The sequence below is a fragment of the Stylophora pistillata genome, chromosome 4 (assembly GCF_964205215.1).
Source record: "Stylophora pistillata chromosome 4, jaStyPist1.2, whole genome shotgun sequence".
In the NCBI taxonomy this organism is placed as follows: domain Eukaryota; kingdom Metazoa; phylum Cnidaria; class Anthozoa; order Scleractinia; family Pocilloporidae; genus Stylophora; species Stylophora pistillata.
In genome coordinates, this window is record NC_142522.1 from 450648 (window position 1) to 468583 (window position 17936).

The 17936-nt window shown below is 40.5% G+C and overlaps 1 protein-coding gene across 2 annotated transcripts; it reads left to right on the plus strand.

Moving 5' to 3' along the window:
- Positions 1 to 1897: 1897 nt before the first annotated feature.
- Positions 1898 to 17916, plus strand: LOC111329300 (scavenger receptor cysteine-rich type 1 protein M130). Of its 2 annotated transcripts, none has more exons than XM_022933994.2 (16): positions 1898 to 2032; positions 3174 to 3359; positions 4715 to 4980; positions 5183 to 5441; positions 5787 to 7606; positions 7752 to 7923; positions 8104 to 8820; positions 9199 to 9555; positions 9846 to 10103; positions 12629 to 12834; positions 12996 to 13119; positions 13339 to 13641; positions 13986 to 14258; positions 15468 to 15737; positions 16211 to 16504; positions 17044 to 17916. In XM_022933994.2, the coding sequence occupies exons 1-16, from the start codon at positions 1948 to 1950 to the stop codon at positions 17292 to 17294; spliced, it is 5841 nt and encodes a 1946-aa protein (XP_022789729.2). In that variant the 5' UTR covers positions 1898 to 1947; the 3' UTR covers positions 17295 to 17916. The 2 variants fall into 2 exon arrangements, with proteins under 2 accessions (XP_022789729.2, XP_022789807.2); XM_022934072.2 differs by having other exon boundaries at positions 12996 to 13098.
- Positions 17917 to 17936: the final 20 nt, after the last annotated feature.

Sequence of the window (17936 nt, forward strand, 5' to 3'; positions counted from 1 at the left end):
GAATTTGTCTCGCTCCACATTTAGTAAAAACGTACAGAGTTTCAAAATACCCTTCGAGAACAGAGGAAAGCTAAATGAGTGTTTTGAGAAACGTATCTCTGGAGTTATTTCTGCAAGAGAGAAGTATACTTTAAAACAAAGAAAATGACGCGTGCAGAGAAAACATATTGCCTTTTGTAATACAATCTCATCCGGCTTTGCCAAGCCTCAAGAACATAAAGATGGGGAAATGACACCTCGAAACTGACCCTCATTATCACATCGCAAAGGAAAATCATTAAGAGATATCCTAATAAGAGCTAAACTTTGAGGGTGGAAGATTAAAAGCACTAGCGAATGGTAGTAGACGCACAGGCCTACCAACACCTTTCAACGGTCGACTGCCTTTTGCTTTCCGGCCTTCCGGCGTGTCGCCTCACGCAAGGTAGAGGTTTTCATGGATCAAGCGACTCTTTTCATTGCTCTAATTAAACTGTCATTCGTTCAATGATCAAGATAGAAGATTTACCACACAACAATTGCGATTAGTTCATTTTCCTTCACTTAGGAAAGTAGATTTACAACACGATTGAATACATATAATATAGGTCCTTGCAGTAGGAACGCCATGTAACGCAACACACTAAACACAACAATGAACCTTTTCGCTCCATGAAAGGGTCTCAAACACTATCGCTTAAAATGCATGAAACGTTTGTACCGTTGGAGTGCGTTTGAGTGCGTTTCGTCAGAGCTGTTGAAGAAGGATCAGAGTGGCCATAAAAATCTTTGAAATGCTTCAAACTACGACGTACAATGAATTTGACCTTCTCGAAAACCGGTCCCATATTACATGCTGAAAAAACAGTGCTTGCGTTTGTCCTTGAGAAGATAGAATACGCGACAAAATATGTACGAAAACTACTTCTACACATTGAGAATATATCAAATTATATTTATCTATAATGAAAGGAAAAAGAAACGGCCTAACTTTTACGAAATGTTTCGTCAAAATCAGATAATTTCTGCCACTTTTACCGCTATATTGAAAATAACGCTACCACAATGCAATGCAATCGGAGTGCGCACACCGCCTGGTCGATGGTTAAGAAATTACTCACCAACTGACATCCTAAGAAAAGGGGGGCATTTGGGTTTTCGGTTTTGCGGTTTTTGCGATTTTTTAGATCTTATTTTTCGGTTTTTGTGCCTGAACACTTCGGTATTATGGAACAGTTTACCACGCGATATAAGGAACACAGAGTCTCTGGGGTTATTTAAACTTAAGATCAATGACATTTTTAAAGTCTAACGCACGGCATTCACGGAAAACAGCTTTAGTGTTATAGTATGTAGTTTTAATTTTAAATATCTTAGCGTATGTGATATGTATTTTTATAGGCTGATGAATTGATCGTGTCTAAATAATTCGGTTTTGATCGTTTCTGTTTTTGTTTTTGTTTTTGTTTTTTTTCGTTACGGTATCGGATCATATTTTTTCCTACGGTTTCGCGGTTTCTAATAGACCCCAATGCCCTCCTCTAAGAAAATGTAAATAATCTGTAGCGGAAACAGAAAATTGGTTGGTCGTTTCAAAAGAATTTGAAGACTAAATTGAGGCTTTCGTCTTTGATAGTTTATTGTTGATCTTTAGTTTTATCGTCGATGGGAAGATGTTCATGGAAAACGAAATTGGCGTATTTCCCAAAATTCATCTATTTAAAATCACATAAAAAATCTGAAAGATTTTGGAAACTATACACAGATTTTACTTATGCGGAAATTGGGTATTAGTTCTTTTTTTTTTTTCAGTGTATGATAGGTTTGTAAGCTTACAGGTTAAAACGCATCATCAACTACAAAGCCCAATAAGAGCCCCAAGGGCAGAATTCTTTGTAGTGGTAATAAGAACACGGTTTGTATACAACCTGTGAGTCTGGGTCCATCAAGCAGAAACGAGACTCGCTGATGGCTGGTGGAGCTACGCTGATAGCACTGCTTGGTAAAGCAGTTCTGCTTTGCTCGGTTTACTCTGTTACTTCAAGTGATTCAGGTAAGTCAACTCACCATTTGGCCTGTATGTGTTGTAATCCGAACATAAAACAAGTCCATTTTTCCTTCATTTAATTGAATGATATTTGCATCTTAGGAGAAGCTGTAAATTTGAAATCAGCAAAACAAGCTATAACTTCTTACGCGTTTCGGGTGAGAAATTGCCTTTTTAATCCAGCTTAAACTGAGAGGTCTAGGAGATAAAAGTGATTGAAAAAGATTCGCTGATGTACAAGTATTTGAGATATAGGGTTTCGGATGGTATTCAAGCAAGCAGTATTTTTAGTAAATGGAATGAAGTTGATCATGCAGAACGCACTTATGCAGAAATAGAGCTAGATCCCAGAGTGTTAAGACAGTAAATGTAAATTACTTCTAGCTCAAATAATCAAAGAAATAAAAGTTTGAAGAAGTGCGAGAAAATCGGAAGAGACATTCTGTAAAGCCTCTTGCATGGCGACAAAGACTTTCTAAGAATCAAAGGTTCGATAGTTGACTTCTTGATCATGTTTGTGTGTGGTAAACCACGCGTGACTGTATTGATCTTAAGAAAGAACTGTTTAAAAGCATGATAACCGCGGATCAACTTAAGTTATGTTCTGTATATTGCAGCTTGTAATAAGAGTAATTTAAATAACAGAGCAACTCTTCTCACAAAATCGGAAATAGGTATTCAACTACTTCTAAGATCATCTCATCATAAATCACAGCTATGCAGAAAACCAAATAATCTGTCACCCCAAGATATATTTAGCAATAAGAATTCTCTGACTTGTTTCATTGTTTAACCTCTTGGTTGTTATCATGATCGTATCTATACCTTCAAAAGGGGAGCTTACTCTAAGCTGACGGAGAAAACTACCAAACGTACCGCAGTGCAATGATTTCTTGCAGATGAGCTTTTTCTAGGAAAATTACGTCACACAAGGGGCATTTTTCTTAACTCACCCTCTCCGTCTAAATCGTTAGTCATACAGCAGACACCCAAATGTATTCAACAAATACCAAAATGAAACTTGACAGTAGCCGCTTGATAGGTGAATCGTGCATTAATCCGTGCCGAGCCTACGTCTGTCTAATGAAGGTATCCCCTAGAACCTATCGCAAATTTAGATCCTTTTGATCTTCTCTTTATATTTCAGTATCCTTATGCCCCGAAGGAAAGTTCGCGAACGCTGCGCTGATCTGTGTACCAGAGTGTCCATCGGGATACTATGGTGATACACCCACGGGAACCTGCCAAAAATGCTCCTCAAATTGTAAAACTTGCCTGAATGGTGACGAAAACGACAGATGTTCCAGTTGTAATCCTCCTTTGTATCTGAAAGGTATGGCATACTATTCATACTTGCGAATGTACATAGATATATATATAAATATATATATATATATAAATATATATATAAATATATATATATAAATATATATATATATATAGATATATATATATATATGTACCACATGATTTAAGCGATTTCTCATTCCAATGCATTGATCAAGTGCAGGCAACAGTAAACAATTCAGGTAACATCGAGAAACTTCTAATTACCAAAGAAGCATATTGGAGCGCACAGCTGTTCTCTCTGGCACCCTTCGGCTTGAATAAGCGCCAGGAATTTCACTCCAAAAAAAGAATAAACTATAATTAATGCGGAGAATTTTTTAAAACCGGGCGGGCATCAAAGGTCCCAGTCTCAGCGTTAATAGGGAATTTTAGTACAATTCTCGCCTTTCAAGTCAACGCTGGTTCCTTTACATTTTCAGGGGATTCGAAAATTTTTCTATTTCTTTTTATAGTGATAGTTTTTCGCGTAGTAATTACTGTGTTTGTTTATATGTGTCATCACGCCCTATATAAATCTATTTAAGGAATTTTTAAGTCATTGTATTGCAACTGATGAAGGTCTCGGACCGAAACGTTTTTTATTAAACTTTTTAGACTTTTTAATGAGTATATGTCTTCCTTCGCTCGAAGTTGTCCGTCCTCGTGTCCCACACTACTTCTATATACATATATATATATATATATATATATAAATATTATGAGAGGAAAAAAGGACGTAACTACATTTCCCGACAAGCCTGTTTCGTGAATCGCTTCACTCTTCAGGGGTTTAATGAAGAGTGAAGCGATTCACGAAACAGGCTTGTCGGGAAATGTAGTTACGTCCTTTTTTCCTCTCATAATATTTATTCTGCTCTGCTTCAACGTATTGAGCACTGTTCCACGCGAAAATCGACTTGCAGACTTCCTATATATATATATATATATATATGTACATATATATATATTATATTTATCGAGGTTTGGACTATATATATATATACTTAAGAAAACTGGCTGACTGGCTGACTGGCTGACTGGCTGACTGGCTGACTGGCTGACTGGCTGAAGGACTCACTCACTCACTCACTCACCTAAGCAGACTGGCTGACTGGCTGACTTCTTGAAAGACTGACTGACTCATTCACTCGAGCAGACTGGCTGTCTGGCTGGCTGACTGGGTAGCTGACTGAAGGACGACTAAATGACGGACTGCATAACTCACCAAATAATCAGCAGAATATTGTAGCGATTTTGTAGCCGATTACCCAACCGGTCAACAATAATTGTAAGAAAAATTGCATGCTGCTCTCCACTTTACATTCAAACGTTAACCTTTATAATTAATTTTATTTATAGAGGCATCATGTGTCCAGACTTGTGGTGAATACCTTACCAAGGGTCCTCCCGAGACAGAGATTAGACTCCTTGGTGGAAGTAATCATCTTGAAGGCCGAGTTGAAATTAAGCACGATGGGATCTGGGGCACAGTTTGTGATGATTTGTGGGATATCAGTGACGCAGATGTTGTTTGCCGTGAATTGTTGCTAGGAAAGGCCCAAGAGGCTGTATCTTTTGGGAGACTGGGCAGAGGGCAGGTTTCACAACCGATTTGGCTCTCAAAGGTTTGTTCGATTATTTGCCTTCAGTTTGACTGGCTATAATTTCCTTTGCGGCAATTACGCTTGTCAATGTGTGTGCAATAAGCATATTTCTATTACTTTTGATATCTGTTGCTCTCCCTGGGTATAATGGGGGGGGGGGAGGGTGAGTAAATCGATTTTTACCCTCAGACCCTGCGAGTTTCCTATATTTGATCTCTAAAAGGTAGAGTGCATCGGAAAAGAAACACGCTTGGAGCGCTGCCCACACCATGGGTGGGGCAATCACTCGTGCAGCCATTTTGAAGATGCTGGTGTTCGATGCAAGGGACCTGATACAACCAGAGAATGCGTCAGCTCCTGTGGAGATGGATATTTCTTAGAGAAAGGAAACGGAAAGTGTAGTGTATGCTCTCCGAGCTGTCTTACGTGTGAAGGCTCATCTACAGTCTGCACCAGTTGTGACGCATTTCGATTCCGAAAAGGTACAATTTAGAAGAATGTGTTAGTATTAACAATTGATTCGCCTGCTAGTTGATTGGGGGTAACGGCAGATGGCACTATTTTGACAACGACACGAGAGATCTTTTAAGTTAGGGAATATCAGAATGAATAGAGGAATCCCAATTTTTTCAATTCCTATAGCAGTATGTGTGAGAGGAATTTAAAGAAATAGCTAGTTATCCAGGGTAGGAGAGGGTAGGGCTGGAGGGAGGGTTGGCCTTAGTACCTTGCTTCGTTTTTTCTGCCTTAAATCGCCAAAAACAAAATCAGTGTTAATAATTCTGCTGCTGATGTAGAACCATATATCATATGTTTCATTAAAACAGGTGCAAGCTGCGTTACATCATGTGGACAAGGTTTCTATGGCGATACCTCTGATCGACATTGCAAACCATGTGATCCCGGATGTTACACATGCGCAGACGGAACGCTGTCCACCACTTGTACAACTTGCCCAGATGATCGATACTTGAAAGGTGACGAGTGTGTCGTGAGCTGCGCTCCTTCGCTTGTTGGTCAAAGACGACGAACGCGCCTGGTAGGGATAAATTCCTCTGAGCTTGAAGGCCGTTTGGAAGTCTTTGTAAAAGGCGCATGGAGTACGGTTTGTGACAAAACTTTTAATTTTCCCGAGGCAAGTGTCGCATGTCGGCAGCTTGGGCTTGGATCCGCTGTAAAAGCGGTCAAAAAGACTGTATACGGACCTGGAAGCGGCCCAATATGGTCTAGTGACGTGAAATGCACTGGAAGAGAACTGAGTCTGTTTGAGTGCAAAACTAAACCTCGCGAACGTTCGGGTTGTTACCACAGCAGCGACGTGGGAGTTGTTTGTTCTGGACCACTGCGCGGCGAGCCACAAATCAACCAGTGCCTGAAGCGATGCAACTCTGGCTGGTACAAGAATGACTTTGATGTCTGTAGTTTGTGCGCATCACAGTGTGCTGAATGTTCAGGCAATGGCTTCCGCTGTACTAGATGCAAGGAACCTAAATTCTTAAAAGACAACACATGCGTTGATAAATGCAGCGATGGAGAATATGGACACATTCCTTCGCGAGAGTGCCGAAAGTGTAACACAGAAAAATGTGTGAAGTGCGCAGATGGAAACAACGAGAATGACTGTATGTCCTGTAAGCCTCCAAAAGCGCTGAAGAATGGCACTTGTGTGGAGGGCTGTGGACCTGACATGTACCACAAGAGTGGAGTCTGTGCACTCAAGTGTGGTGATTTATTTTATCAGTTTGCTGGAAATTATTCTTGTCTCCCCTGTCCATCTGATTGTCTGCAGTGCGTATACAACAGTGCCAAGGGTCTGCCCCAATGTACAGTATGTGCTCCACCGCTCGTGTTCGACAACAATGTTTGTCGTACCAACTGTTCTGGTTCAAAGGTTGCCGTACCAATTAGAACTCTGAACGATTCGTCTTCGAATTCAGCGCTGGTACGACTGAGTAACGGGTCCGACTATCTTGAAGGTGTGCTGGAGATATTTCATGATGGAGTTTGGGGAACCGTGTGTGATGATGGATGGGACGCGAAAGAGACCTCAGTAGTATGCCGAGAGCTTGGCCTCGGCACGGCTGACACTACGGCATCCCTTCGTCACATCCCAAAACAATCTAGGGAAGCGCAGGGCAAACTTTGGCTAGATGATGTTTTCTGCAGAGGAAACGAGAAATCCTTGCACGAGTGTCGACATAGTCCTTGGGGTAGAACGAATTGCGGGCACGATGAAGATGCGGTTCTCCGTTGCATGGGACCAGGAATACTCAAGTGTCAACAGAAGTGTCCCGCTAAATTTTACGAAAAGGACAAAGTTTGTTTTCCATGCAGTATTAGCTGCAACTCTTGCGACGGTAGTCCCAACAAGTGCAAAACCTGCACGACCGGTTACTTCGAGAAGAATGAAACGTGTGTCACTGATTGTGGTCGAGGCCTTTATCCTGCTGGTAATACATGTCTGAAATGTGACCCGTCGTGCGATAGCTGTGACATGACGCCTGGTAACTGTACATTGTGTCCCGATCGCAAATACAAGAAGGACTCAAAATGTGTGACTGACTGTAGGCCGGGGTTCAAGCCAACCTCCAAACCATTTGTCCGGCTTGCTGGTGAACATGTATCACCGTTTGAAGGACGCGTTGAGGTATTACGTTTCTTGAGGCTCTTGCTCCTCTTAACATCGTAAATCTGAAATCTAGAAGAATAAATAGATTCATTCTTCTTCATATTGTAGGGGCTGCTGGTGATTTAATGTAATTTTCACTGCTGTTTGATTTTTTTGCCAACAGATTTACCACGGAGGCAAGTATGGCAGCATTTGTGATGACTTCTGGGATATCAAAGATGCTACCGTTGTGTGTAGGATGTTAGGGATGGGAAATGCTACAGCTGCTGTTAAACGTGCAAAGTACGGATCATTAGAAAACGGGCCAGTTTGGATGGATGATGTTAACTGCACTGGTAAGAACTGATTACCTCGTTGTCACAGTTGTAAACGTCACGAATACAATTTTAACGAGAGAGTAGGCCGCTTGCAGCGACTTAGTATGGATGTCCTCGGTTACATCTCTTTGTTGCTTTAAAAATGTTTGCGTACCCTGAAACAAGATAACATTAAAAGATATCTTGTTCTGGTTTTAGGAAACGAGCTCTCTTTGATTGACTGTGGGTTCAATGGATGGGGTAATGAAGATTGTACACACTCTGAAGATGCGGGAGTTGTTTGTCAGCGTCCCGATAACACTAGAGATTGTCTCTCAACCTGTGATCTCAATAACGGATACTTCTTGGACGAAAGCAATGGGTGTGGTAAATGCAGTAGTGAATGCAAAACCTGCTCTGGTACTCCCGAAAATTGCACGACATGTCCACCAAATACTTTCCTTAACATGACAGGTAACATGACGTTCAACTGCGCCTCTTCATGCATAGAGCGTTACTTTCCTGATCCTCTCACTAAACACTGCATGCCATGTGACACAGAGTGTCATGACTGTGAAGGCCGTAAAGATAATTGCACTGCTTGTGAAGGGAAATTTCTTCAAAGCTCAAAATGTGTTGATAGATGCTCAGAAAATCAGATTACTTTGAAAGGCGTCACTGATATTCGTTTGGCCGGTGCAAATTCAACAGTGGAAGGGAGGGTGGAGGTTCTTTATGACGGAATATGGGGAACCATTTGTGACGATTCGTTTGACATCATGGACGCTAAAGTGATTTGCAGACAGCTAAAGCTTGGAAAAGCAGTCGAAGCTCTCGGGAGGGCGAAGTATGGAATGGGAATCGGGCAGATTTGGATTGATGATTTGCAATGTGTTGGAACGGAGAGAAATATCCTGGACTGTAACATGAAAGCTGGTAAGTACACGTGTATCTCGGGTAAGTACTTTCTAAATTTCATCAAAACAAGAGCATTCACCTTTGATTTTAGTAACTGATATATGTGCACGTACTCTTCCCTCTGCAGAGGCTTAAGGGAGTCATGATTTTCGATTGCGTTGAAACGAGTCTTACAAACGAAAATCTGAATTCAGTTTTAGTGCAAAAAAAGACATCATCATAATAAAATAACTCTCTTAATCTCCCTGTAGCTCTGTTCATAAAAATCCTGGCCGAGTTTCACGCGGAACTCTCATTGGACATTCATGTGTTTTCGCGATCACCTGCCTCAAGATGATTCAAATCTACCTTTTTTGAAATTTCTGTTGTCCTTACGTTGTTGTTTTTTTTATTCAGGGGGGATTGGAAGTCATAACTGCAGACATTCGGAGGACGCAGGAGTCAAATGCTCAGGTCCAGACATGTCTAAGAAATGTGTTACATCATGTGGTGCTGGTTTCTTCAAAGGAAAGAACAAGGAATGCGAGCGATGCGCAGTGAAATGTAAAACTTGTAATGGATCAGCGTCTTCTTGTACCAGCTGTGATCCTCCGCACTTCTACATTTCTTCGGATTGTGTCAGAAAATGTCCGCTTGGTTTGTATGGTGACACTAAGGATCGCTTGTGTAAGCCTTGTGATAAAGTGTGCCAGACGTGTTCAGATGGTGAGACTGGGGATAAATGTCGTTCTTGTCCAAATGGATTGTTCCTTAGTGAGTGTTAACCTACTTGTTAACTCACCAAACTGTAACTTTGTAACTTACAGTGACAAGATATGTGACTCAACCAACTTGTTACAGCACGGCTCCTTTTTGGTAAAGATGTAAAAAGCAAAGGCTTTTGTAAGGCTGACACAGTGTGATGTATTTTTGATTGTCAATCATTTCGACAGACCTAATAACACTTTTTCAGTCTCAGAATTTACAAGCTTAAGGTAGCCCCAGCATTGAACAGTGTTCCCTTATGACATCATGACTCCCCTCTGATCATTTTGTATTCACAGATGGCAGTGCTTGTGTCAAGGACTGCGGTGACCTCCGTTCTGTGTCATCATTATTCTTGCCAAAGACGTCAGAGCCAGTGGTCAGATTAGTAAATAAAAAAGGAAACAAAGGACAGGGACGCGTAGAGGTGCTGTATGAGGGAGTATGGGGAACAGTCTGCGATGATGGTTGGGACATGAACGACGCTAACGTTGTTTGCAAAGAGCTTGGTTTTGGGAAGGCGAAAGAAGCTACGAAACATTCAAGCTTTGGAAAGGGTAGGTCTGTGTTTTACTTGGCTAAACCTGATTTAGACTTTGATATATATATATATATATATGTACATATATATATATATGTACATATACATATATATATAAGAGCAGAAATGTAATGGTCAAGAGGCCAACTCCAATGTAGCTTTGTTGGTTTATTAGCTGGACGTTTCGACCGTCTCGGTCTTCCTCAGGACGGTCGAAACGTCGAGCTAATAAACCAACACAGCTACATTGGAGTTGGCCTCTTGACCATTACATTTCTGCTCTTATTTACGTTATTTCAAGAGCCCACGATCGCTTCAGTGATCCTCCAGGCAGCGCGTTTTAGACTGATCAGTATTGTTTGTGGGACCCCTTACAAGCTTCTACCTCTTATATATATATATATATATATATATATATATATATATATATATATATATATATATAACTAACTGCAGACAGTACTGTTTCGGCCTTCTGGGCCTCATCAGTGCAGTGCTAATGCTAGGATGGAGGAGAACCAATATGGTCACCCCAAACGACCCAACCTTTGTGGTATCGTCTAAGTCATGCCAGAGTGCTCAAACTAGAGTACACTAGCGAGCATGCGCAATATATATATATATAAGCAGAAATGTGACGGTCAAGAGGCCAATTCCAATGTAGTTTTGTAGGTTTATTAGCTCGACGTTTCGACCGTCTCGGTCTTCCTCAGGACGGTCGAAACGTCGAGCTAATAAACCAACAAAGCTACATCGGAGTTGGCCTCTTGACCATTACATTTCTGCTCTTATTTACGTTATTTCAAGAGCCCACGATCGCTTCAGTGATCCTCCAGGCAGCGCGTTTTAGACTGATCAGCATTGTTTGTGGGACCCCTTACAAGCTTCTACCACTTATTATATATATATATATATATATATATATATATATATATATATATATATATATGCGCATGCTCGCTGGTTTACTCTAGTTTGAGCACTCTGGCATGGCTTAGACGATACCACAAAGGTTGGGTCGTTTGGGGTGACCGTCTCGGTTCTCCCCCATCCTAGCATTAGCACTGCACTGATGAGGCCCAGAAGGCCGAAACAGTACTGTCTGCAGTTAGTTATATATATATATATATATATATATATAAGCAGAAATGTGATGGTCAAGAGGCCAATTCCAATGTAGTTTTGTAGGTTTATTAGCTCGACGTTTCGACCGTCTCGGTCTTCCTGTTGTCGCAATGTTATCGTTTCTCCTTTAGTGCTGTAGAAACGATAACACTGCGACAACACACGTCATGCAAGACTAGCAATGTGATATACCTGATAGAATGTAGCAAATGTAACGATCAGTACATAGGCGAGACAGGTCACCCAATTCACCATCGTGGCAATCAACACCATAGCGACATCAAAGGTGGACATAAAAACATACCCTCTGTCATACATTTTAAGAACTGTGGAGTCGATAATTTTAAACTTACAGTTATTGAAAAAGTTAGAAGTCAAAATCAAGAAATTAGAAAAGCAAGTGAAAATTATTGGATTTTAAGACTTAATCCTACTATCAATAAGCTTAGTACATGAATTCTAATTATTTTAATTTATCTATTTTAGTCACTATAACACGTTTCGCTGTTATCTATTCTATTTTTATATTATTACGTCATGACACGTTTACTGTTGACACGAATTTTAAATTTGAATATTACTCATGTAATTAGTATGCTGCTGAGGAAGACCGAGACCGATCGCTTCAGTGATCCTCCAAGCAGCGCGTTTGAGACTGATCAGCATATATATGTAACTGCTGTTATGAGGATCGAATTATTTTTACTGAATCTGTCACGCAATCCCAGACTTTTCTAGAATTAACTTCAGTCTGTAATATTCCAGAAACTTCTTTCATGTGACTCAGCAGTTTCCAAAAATAGTACAACTTGTAATATGCTATAAATAGTAATAGAACATTCTAGATACCTAAAGTAAATGTATAAAAGCTGGCTTGTGAGAAGTACAAAAAAGATTTGCCCGAGGGTTTACCCTCGTGGCCGGCTGACTGAACTTGTGGAAGCTATGATGTGACGAGGCTATGACCTTTTGACCTTGCGATATCCGGAGAGAAGAAAGAGAAGAAAAAGACGATAGCCGAGAGAGGAAGGAGATAAAGAATTTAGAGTTCACTGTGAAGTCCTCCGGAAGAATTTGTGTACACTGAGAGAAAGCCATGAATAAAGAAAGCCAAGCGCTGTGGTCTTCAGTCGGCGGATGTTGGAATTAGAAGTTGATCAAGACAACGAACACTTACACGGCATGAAGGATTGTAAGCCTGCTTTATGAACTGCTTAACTTAATCTTTAACCCAAGTAAATTAAACAATGTAATTCTAATTAAATAATAGTTAAAATGGGTAACTGCTTGTTGTTGCATTTTTGTTGCGTGCCATATATCGTACTCGGGAGTCTATTTTTATGTATGCTTTGTTGGCGGACATTTGTTGGTCATTCGTGCACGTAACACTGCCTTTTCCTTGTTTCCACTTAAAAGGAATTGGAATTATCTGGATGGATAACGTGAATTGTCTCGGTTATGAGTCTTCACTTACCCACTGTCGTCACGTTGGCTGGGGTGAAGGTAACTGTGATCCGAACCACGCAGAAGACGCAGGTGTGATCTGTGATAATACGACTGTGGAAGAACTAAGCAATAACTTTTGTAGAGAGGTCAACGATGGTTCATGTGCTGATCTTAAGGTATTTATGTCTAATCACCGAAGACAGACCACCTAATTCAAAACTTTTGACAGAGCTCGCTTAAACCATTTACAACGAAAAGTTTTCTTCCTAACTTCAAAGCGAACTATTGATTAACGAATGTGACAGATTTTCTCTTTTTTCCTCTCCTTCTTTTTAAGTTGTGTGACAGTCACGCAGGAGTAACGTGTGTGGACTTGGACCTCTACAATCAAAAAGGAGAGGAAGAATCCGTGTGTATGAGATGTCCAAATGGTTACACAGGTGATGGACAGAAATGTAGAGGTATTCAGTGCGATCATAGTCTTCTATTTATGTCATATGTCAATTTTTGTCTGACATTTGTTCAGAGCCTTAATTGACGTGATAATTAGATAACACGGGCGGGGTAGTCGGCCATTGTGATCGGTGCTCTGGTCATGCAACATTTGAAAAAAGCATCCATGTGATTCAAACAAACCTTATGAAACTAATTTCCTTAAGTTTTTCGTAATTACTTTCTAGTTATTGCCTCTAATCCTCCTATATTTGACAAGAGGCCAATCAAGTTGGAAAACGTGAAATTTCAAGATGCGTTTAGCCTACAGTGTTCCTCCTTGCCTCCAGTGGTATATCCGTCCGCGTGGGACTGGAGGAGAGATGGGAAGCCACTCTCCGTCGATGACATAAGATCCAGGAGGATTACTTCTAAATCTGGGACTTTGGTAGTGAGGTCTGCTGTTGCAGAGGATACTGGAAACTACACATGTGTGTTAGTTAACAGTGCCGGATCAGTCGAGAGTGATCCGGTGATGGTTGTTGTTGAAGGTTTGTTCAGGTCTTCGGGCCATGTTGTGGGAATCCCATCCCCTAAACTGAAACAAAAATTTAAGCTCAGGTGGGCTTTGAATAGTATAGAACCCTTGCAGAGATATATGGGCAGAAGAGCCCCCAAGGGGGAGCTATGCATATATGTATGTATGTATGTATGTATGTATGTATGTATGTATGTATATATGTATGTATATATGGTTTGTATATATGTATGTAAGTTAAAGTGTGTAGGTAGAAATAAAAACATTAGGTGAGAAATAGAAATAAAAACATTATTGGGTGTATAATAGAAGAGGAGTAAAGAAAAGAGAAAAACACATATCTTCCTTTCCTTCTAGTCCCTCCCCAGATCCCTGGCGTTGTATCAGCCGACGTTACCGAGGGCAAAGACGCAATTCTGGCTTGTTTAGTATCCAGCTCTCCACCGTCAAACATCACATGGCGATACAAGGACAAAATCATTGGCTCGGACAACAGTAAATTCAACGTCAACGATAGAAACTTTTCTCTTCAGATAAAAGACGTAACATTTGAGGACGCTGGGGACTATGAGTGCGAAGCTATGAATGAGTTAGGATCAGCAGTGGCTTATGCAAAACTTGAAGTGGGATGTGAGTAGTATGGTCTGCGGTTGGGTATCACTTATTGATTGATTAATTAATCGACTGACTGACTATTTGGAAAATGAATAAAGAGGGTAAGTTTCTAAAGAAACTGGGGTGCTGCGTCGGTGGGGGTAACATGGTAATTTGGTTTTATCAACTGAGTAGCTACCGTAAATTGGCCACCATAATGAGTTTAAAAGCTGACGTTTCGAGCATTAGCCCTTCGTCAGAGCTAATGGCGAAGGGCTAACGCTCGAAACGTCAGCTTTTAAACCCATTAAGGTGGCCAATTTACATTATCAACTCAGCTGATAAAACAAACAAATAACATCTGTAAAACTGCCTTTTTCCACCTTCGTAACATAGCTAAAGTTAGAAAGTTCCTTTCGCACTGTCAGTGTGAAATACTTATTCATGCCTTTATTTCGTCGAAGTTGGATTATTGTAACGTTCTTATATCTGGCCTACAGCAGTCACAAATTAATAGACTACAACATGTACAAAATTGAGCTGCCCACCTGCTTGCAGCCACCAGCAGATATGATCACGTTACGCCTATACTTAGAAGCTTACATTAGCTGCCTGTGTCCGCCCGTATTGATTTTAAGACACTTTTTCTCGTTTTTAAAGTATTAAATGGCCTGAGTCCTCTGTGTCTTAGTGAACTGTTAGGACCGTAAATTCCTAATAGAAACCTAAGATCTTCTAAGAAAAAAACTCTTAATAGTACCTAAATGCAATCTTAAAACATATGGATAAAGAGCGTTCTCTCATAGAGCTCCTACTCTGTGGAACACCTTGCCGGATGATATTAGGCAGGCGGACCTTTTAACAACATTTAAGTCTAAAGTTAAAACCCATTTATTTAGGCAGTTGTAGTTTTTGCTCTCATTGATTTTTCACTATTTTTTTAATTCACTTTAATTCTTAGTTGATTATATTTTTCTATCACTATCATTGTAAAGCGCCGCTGGATCTTTGAGAAGCGTTGCGCCATATAAGTTATGTATTGTATTGTATTGTGTAAAACCAAATTACCTGATTATTTGGCAGACTGACTATTTCCATGTCAACTGACTGATTGACTGATTTATCGATTGACAATCTGATCGACATACTTATCGATGATGGCACTACAGCACTATGAGCTGAATTGCCTAAGCCAACCAGTCGATAGAGATCACAAGTTTTGTGACTAATTTTCACGTCTTTCAGTGACACTTAAATACACCAACTTCATATCAGAGGCAAAGGTAAAAAAACGGGGCCAAGATGTCACACTACCATGCGTTGTGAGAGCTCGTCCTCTTCCAAATATGGCATGGAAAAAGGATGGAGTACTGGTAACGAATGATGATCGTCATGTGGTCACTCAAAAGGAGCTGACAATACGTAAACTTACCTCAACGGACATGGGAAGGTATTACTGTATAGCCTGGAATAAACGAAGTGTACAGGCCAGGGAAGCTCTCTTGTTTGTAACAGGTACGCATTTGAACAAAGTAGCTAGTAGCTAGACACTTCGAGATGTTCAGCAAATTAAGCCTTTAGACGTGAGCCGGAGGTATTAGATGACCATGGGCTTGTCACATGATACGCCAAGAGTCGACTGTCATGATATGAAGCGACTTGAAATATGATATTGTGCCCTGGATGGTACTTGCAGGGTTGCTGGCTATTCCCTGGTAACCCCCAAAATGAGAAATTTCTGGTACCCCTGAAAATGTTAATTAAGAGTGGAAAGATAAATTGTCAGTAACAGAGACACAATTATCTCTCCGAGGATGACCCGTGGGTCCTTTGTTCGCTCTCTGTGGTTTAACAGTTACTCCACCTTGTTGTACATTCCGGATGACTAGCAATATATTTTATCTTTTCTCTAAACATAGTTCTACGCCTTATTTTCAAAGCAAACATAAATTTAATTTATTTTTCCAACTCATTAATAATTCTTCTAGGGCCTCCGATAATCGACATGTCTCCAGAGGATCAGGATGTTCTCTCTGGAGCCAACGTATCTTTGTACTGTGGAGGATATGGTGATCCTCCTCCGAAGATTATTTGGCAAAAAAATTCCGTGAACGTCGAGACGTCAGGCAGAATTAAAATTGATCCCGTCCAGGGATCAGGAGAGCTTCAGATCATATCAGTGACTGTCGAAGATGCGGGAAAGTATGAATGTATTTACAAAAATAGTTTTGGTGAGGACAGGAGAGAGGCGTCACTTACCGTGGACGGGCAAACGGGAACAGGTAAGTAGCAAAGTATGCTGCAGCTTTCAATGAAAGATCTGTCTGCTATTATAGTTTATGAAAACGAAATGGCAACCCCAAAAAAGACAACTTTGCCCTTTAATTATCAATTCAGGCAAAGTTTTATAAATACAGGCGAGGCATGAGAGACTTTGGACTTTGGCGACTTCCAAAATGATCCAGATCACAGATGGTATATTTGAATATAAAGAAAGACTGAGGGCCTACTGAGCATGCGTCTCCTGAGTTTGCAACGAGTTAATGGGTTAAAGGGGGATCAGGTCGTCTCCCATAAATTTACCACCCCGAGTGTGTGCTGGTTATTTACATTCGACCTAGGGGTTAACCCACAGGGTGTGGTCGCTCTCCTCTTGGAAAAAGAATCAGACCATTGACCATTTAATCCGTAAAGGAAGTGTTGTACGCTAATTCCTAGTTGATAGTCGTGATTGCCAGAAAGATCAGAGCTGCCAAAGTTTCATAAGCTTTTAAGAAGTGGGGAAGTGTTTTCAACAATCTTCTTGTGTTTCATATTTAAGAATCAAAAACGAAGGCATCAAAAGGTCTGAGCACCGGAGCAGTGGTGGGGATAGTTATTGCCCTTGCCCTCGTCAGTCTCCTCGTTATTGTTGCAGTCATCTTGAAGTGTCGAAAGACTTCGTATTACAGAGGAGACAAACTTATGATGAGCAAGCCAACACGGTTCTCTGACTTGAAAACGAAAGTTGTATCATCTTTTGGCAAGGAAACAAGAGCAGAGCCCTTAGAGGAGGAAGACATCGATTTATGAAGCGACTAAGAAACAAAAACACTGTAAACTAGAAACTGTTTCCTTGTAGTAGAATTGATAGAGTAACAGCTTAGTATAGGTATCATGTAAGGTCTCAGGTTTTAGAAGACATAAATAAGCTTGTGAATTGAACAGTATGCCCAACTCAACATAGAGCAATGTAAACAAATTATTTTCTGGTGGAAACACGCTTTTTAATGTTAAATGTCCTCTGATAACTAGGGTTAGTTCCTAATCCATTGCAATAAAATAAATTCTTAGTATGCATAAACAGCTTTCAGCTCGTCTGTAGGATCAAGAGATTGATCAAAGTAGGCGTCCTAACCTTACCACTGTAGCGTGACATACTGTGCATGTGACAGCTTAGTCACCAGGTCTCGGGTTTTTGACACAACAACAGTAGTCGGACCGTGTGCTGGCTTGACAAGTGCTGGTTAAACATATTCTGTTGCTGTTATTGAATGTTGGAGGTTTATTCGTTTATGAAACGCGACAACCACAGAAAAACATAAGATTCCCTTTATTTTTAACACCGTAGTGTAGTCAAGAGTCAGGACAATATTCATTAATTAGGCTTCAGTTCCACCGTAAGTGACCCAAATAAACTGAAAGCTTCTCAACATGACGTGGTACAACTTGCTG

Excerpts from the sequence above, each read along its gene's own strand:
- LOC111329300 (XM_022933994.2), top strand. The coding sequence starts at position 1,948 with ATGGCTGGTGGAGCTACGCTGATAGCACTGCTTGGTAAAGCAGTTCTG. Across the intron at positions 5,442-5,786 it reads CGCATTTCGATTCCGAAAAG|GTGCAAGCTGCGTTACATCA; the intron begins GTACAATTTAGA and ends TCATTAAAACAG. Across the intron at positions 7,924-8,103 it reads GGATGATGTTAACTGCACTG|GAAACGAGCTCTCTTTGATT; the intron begins GTAAGAACTGAT and ends TTCTGGTTTTAG.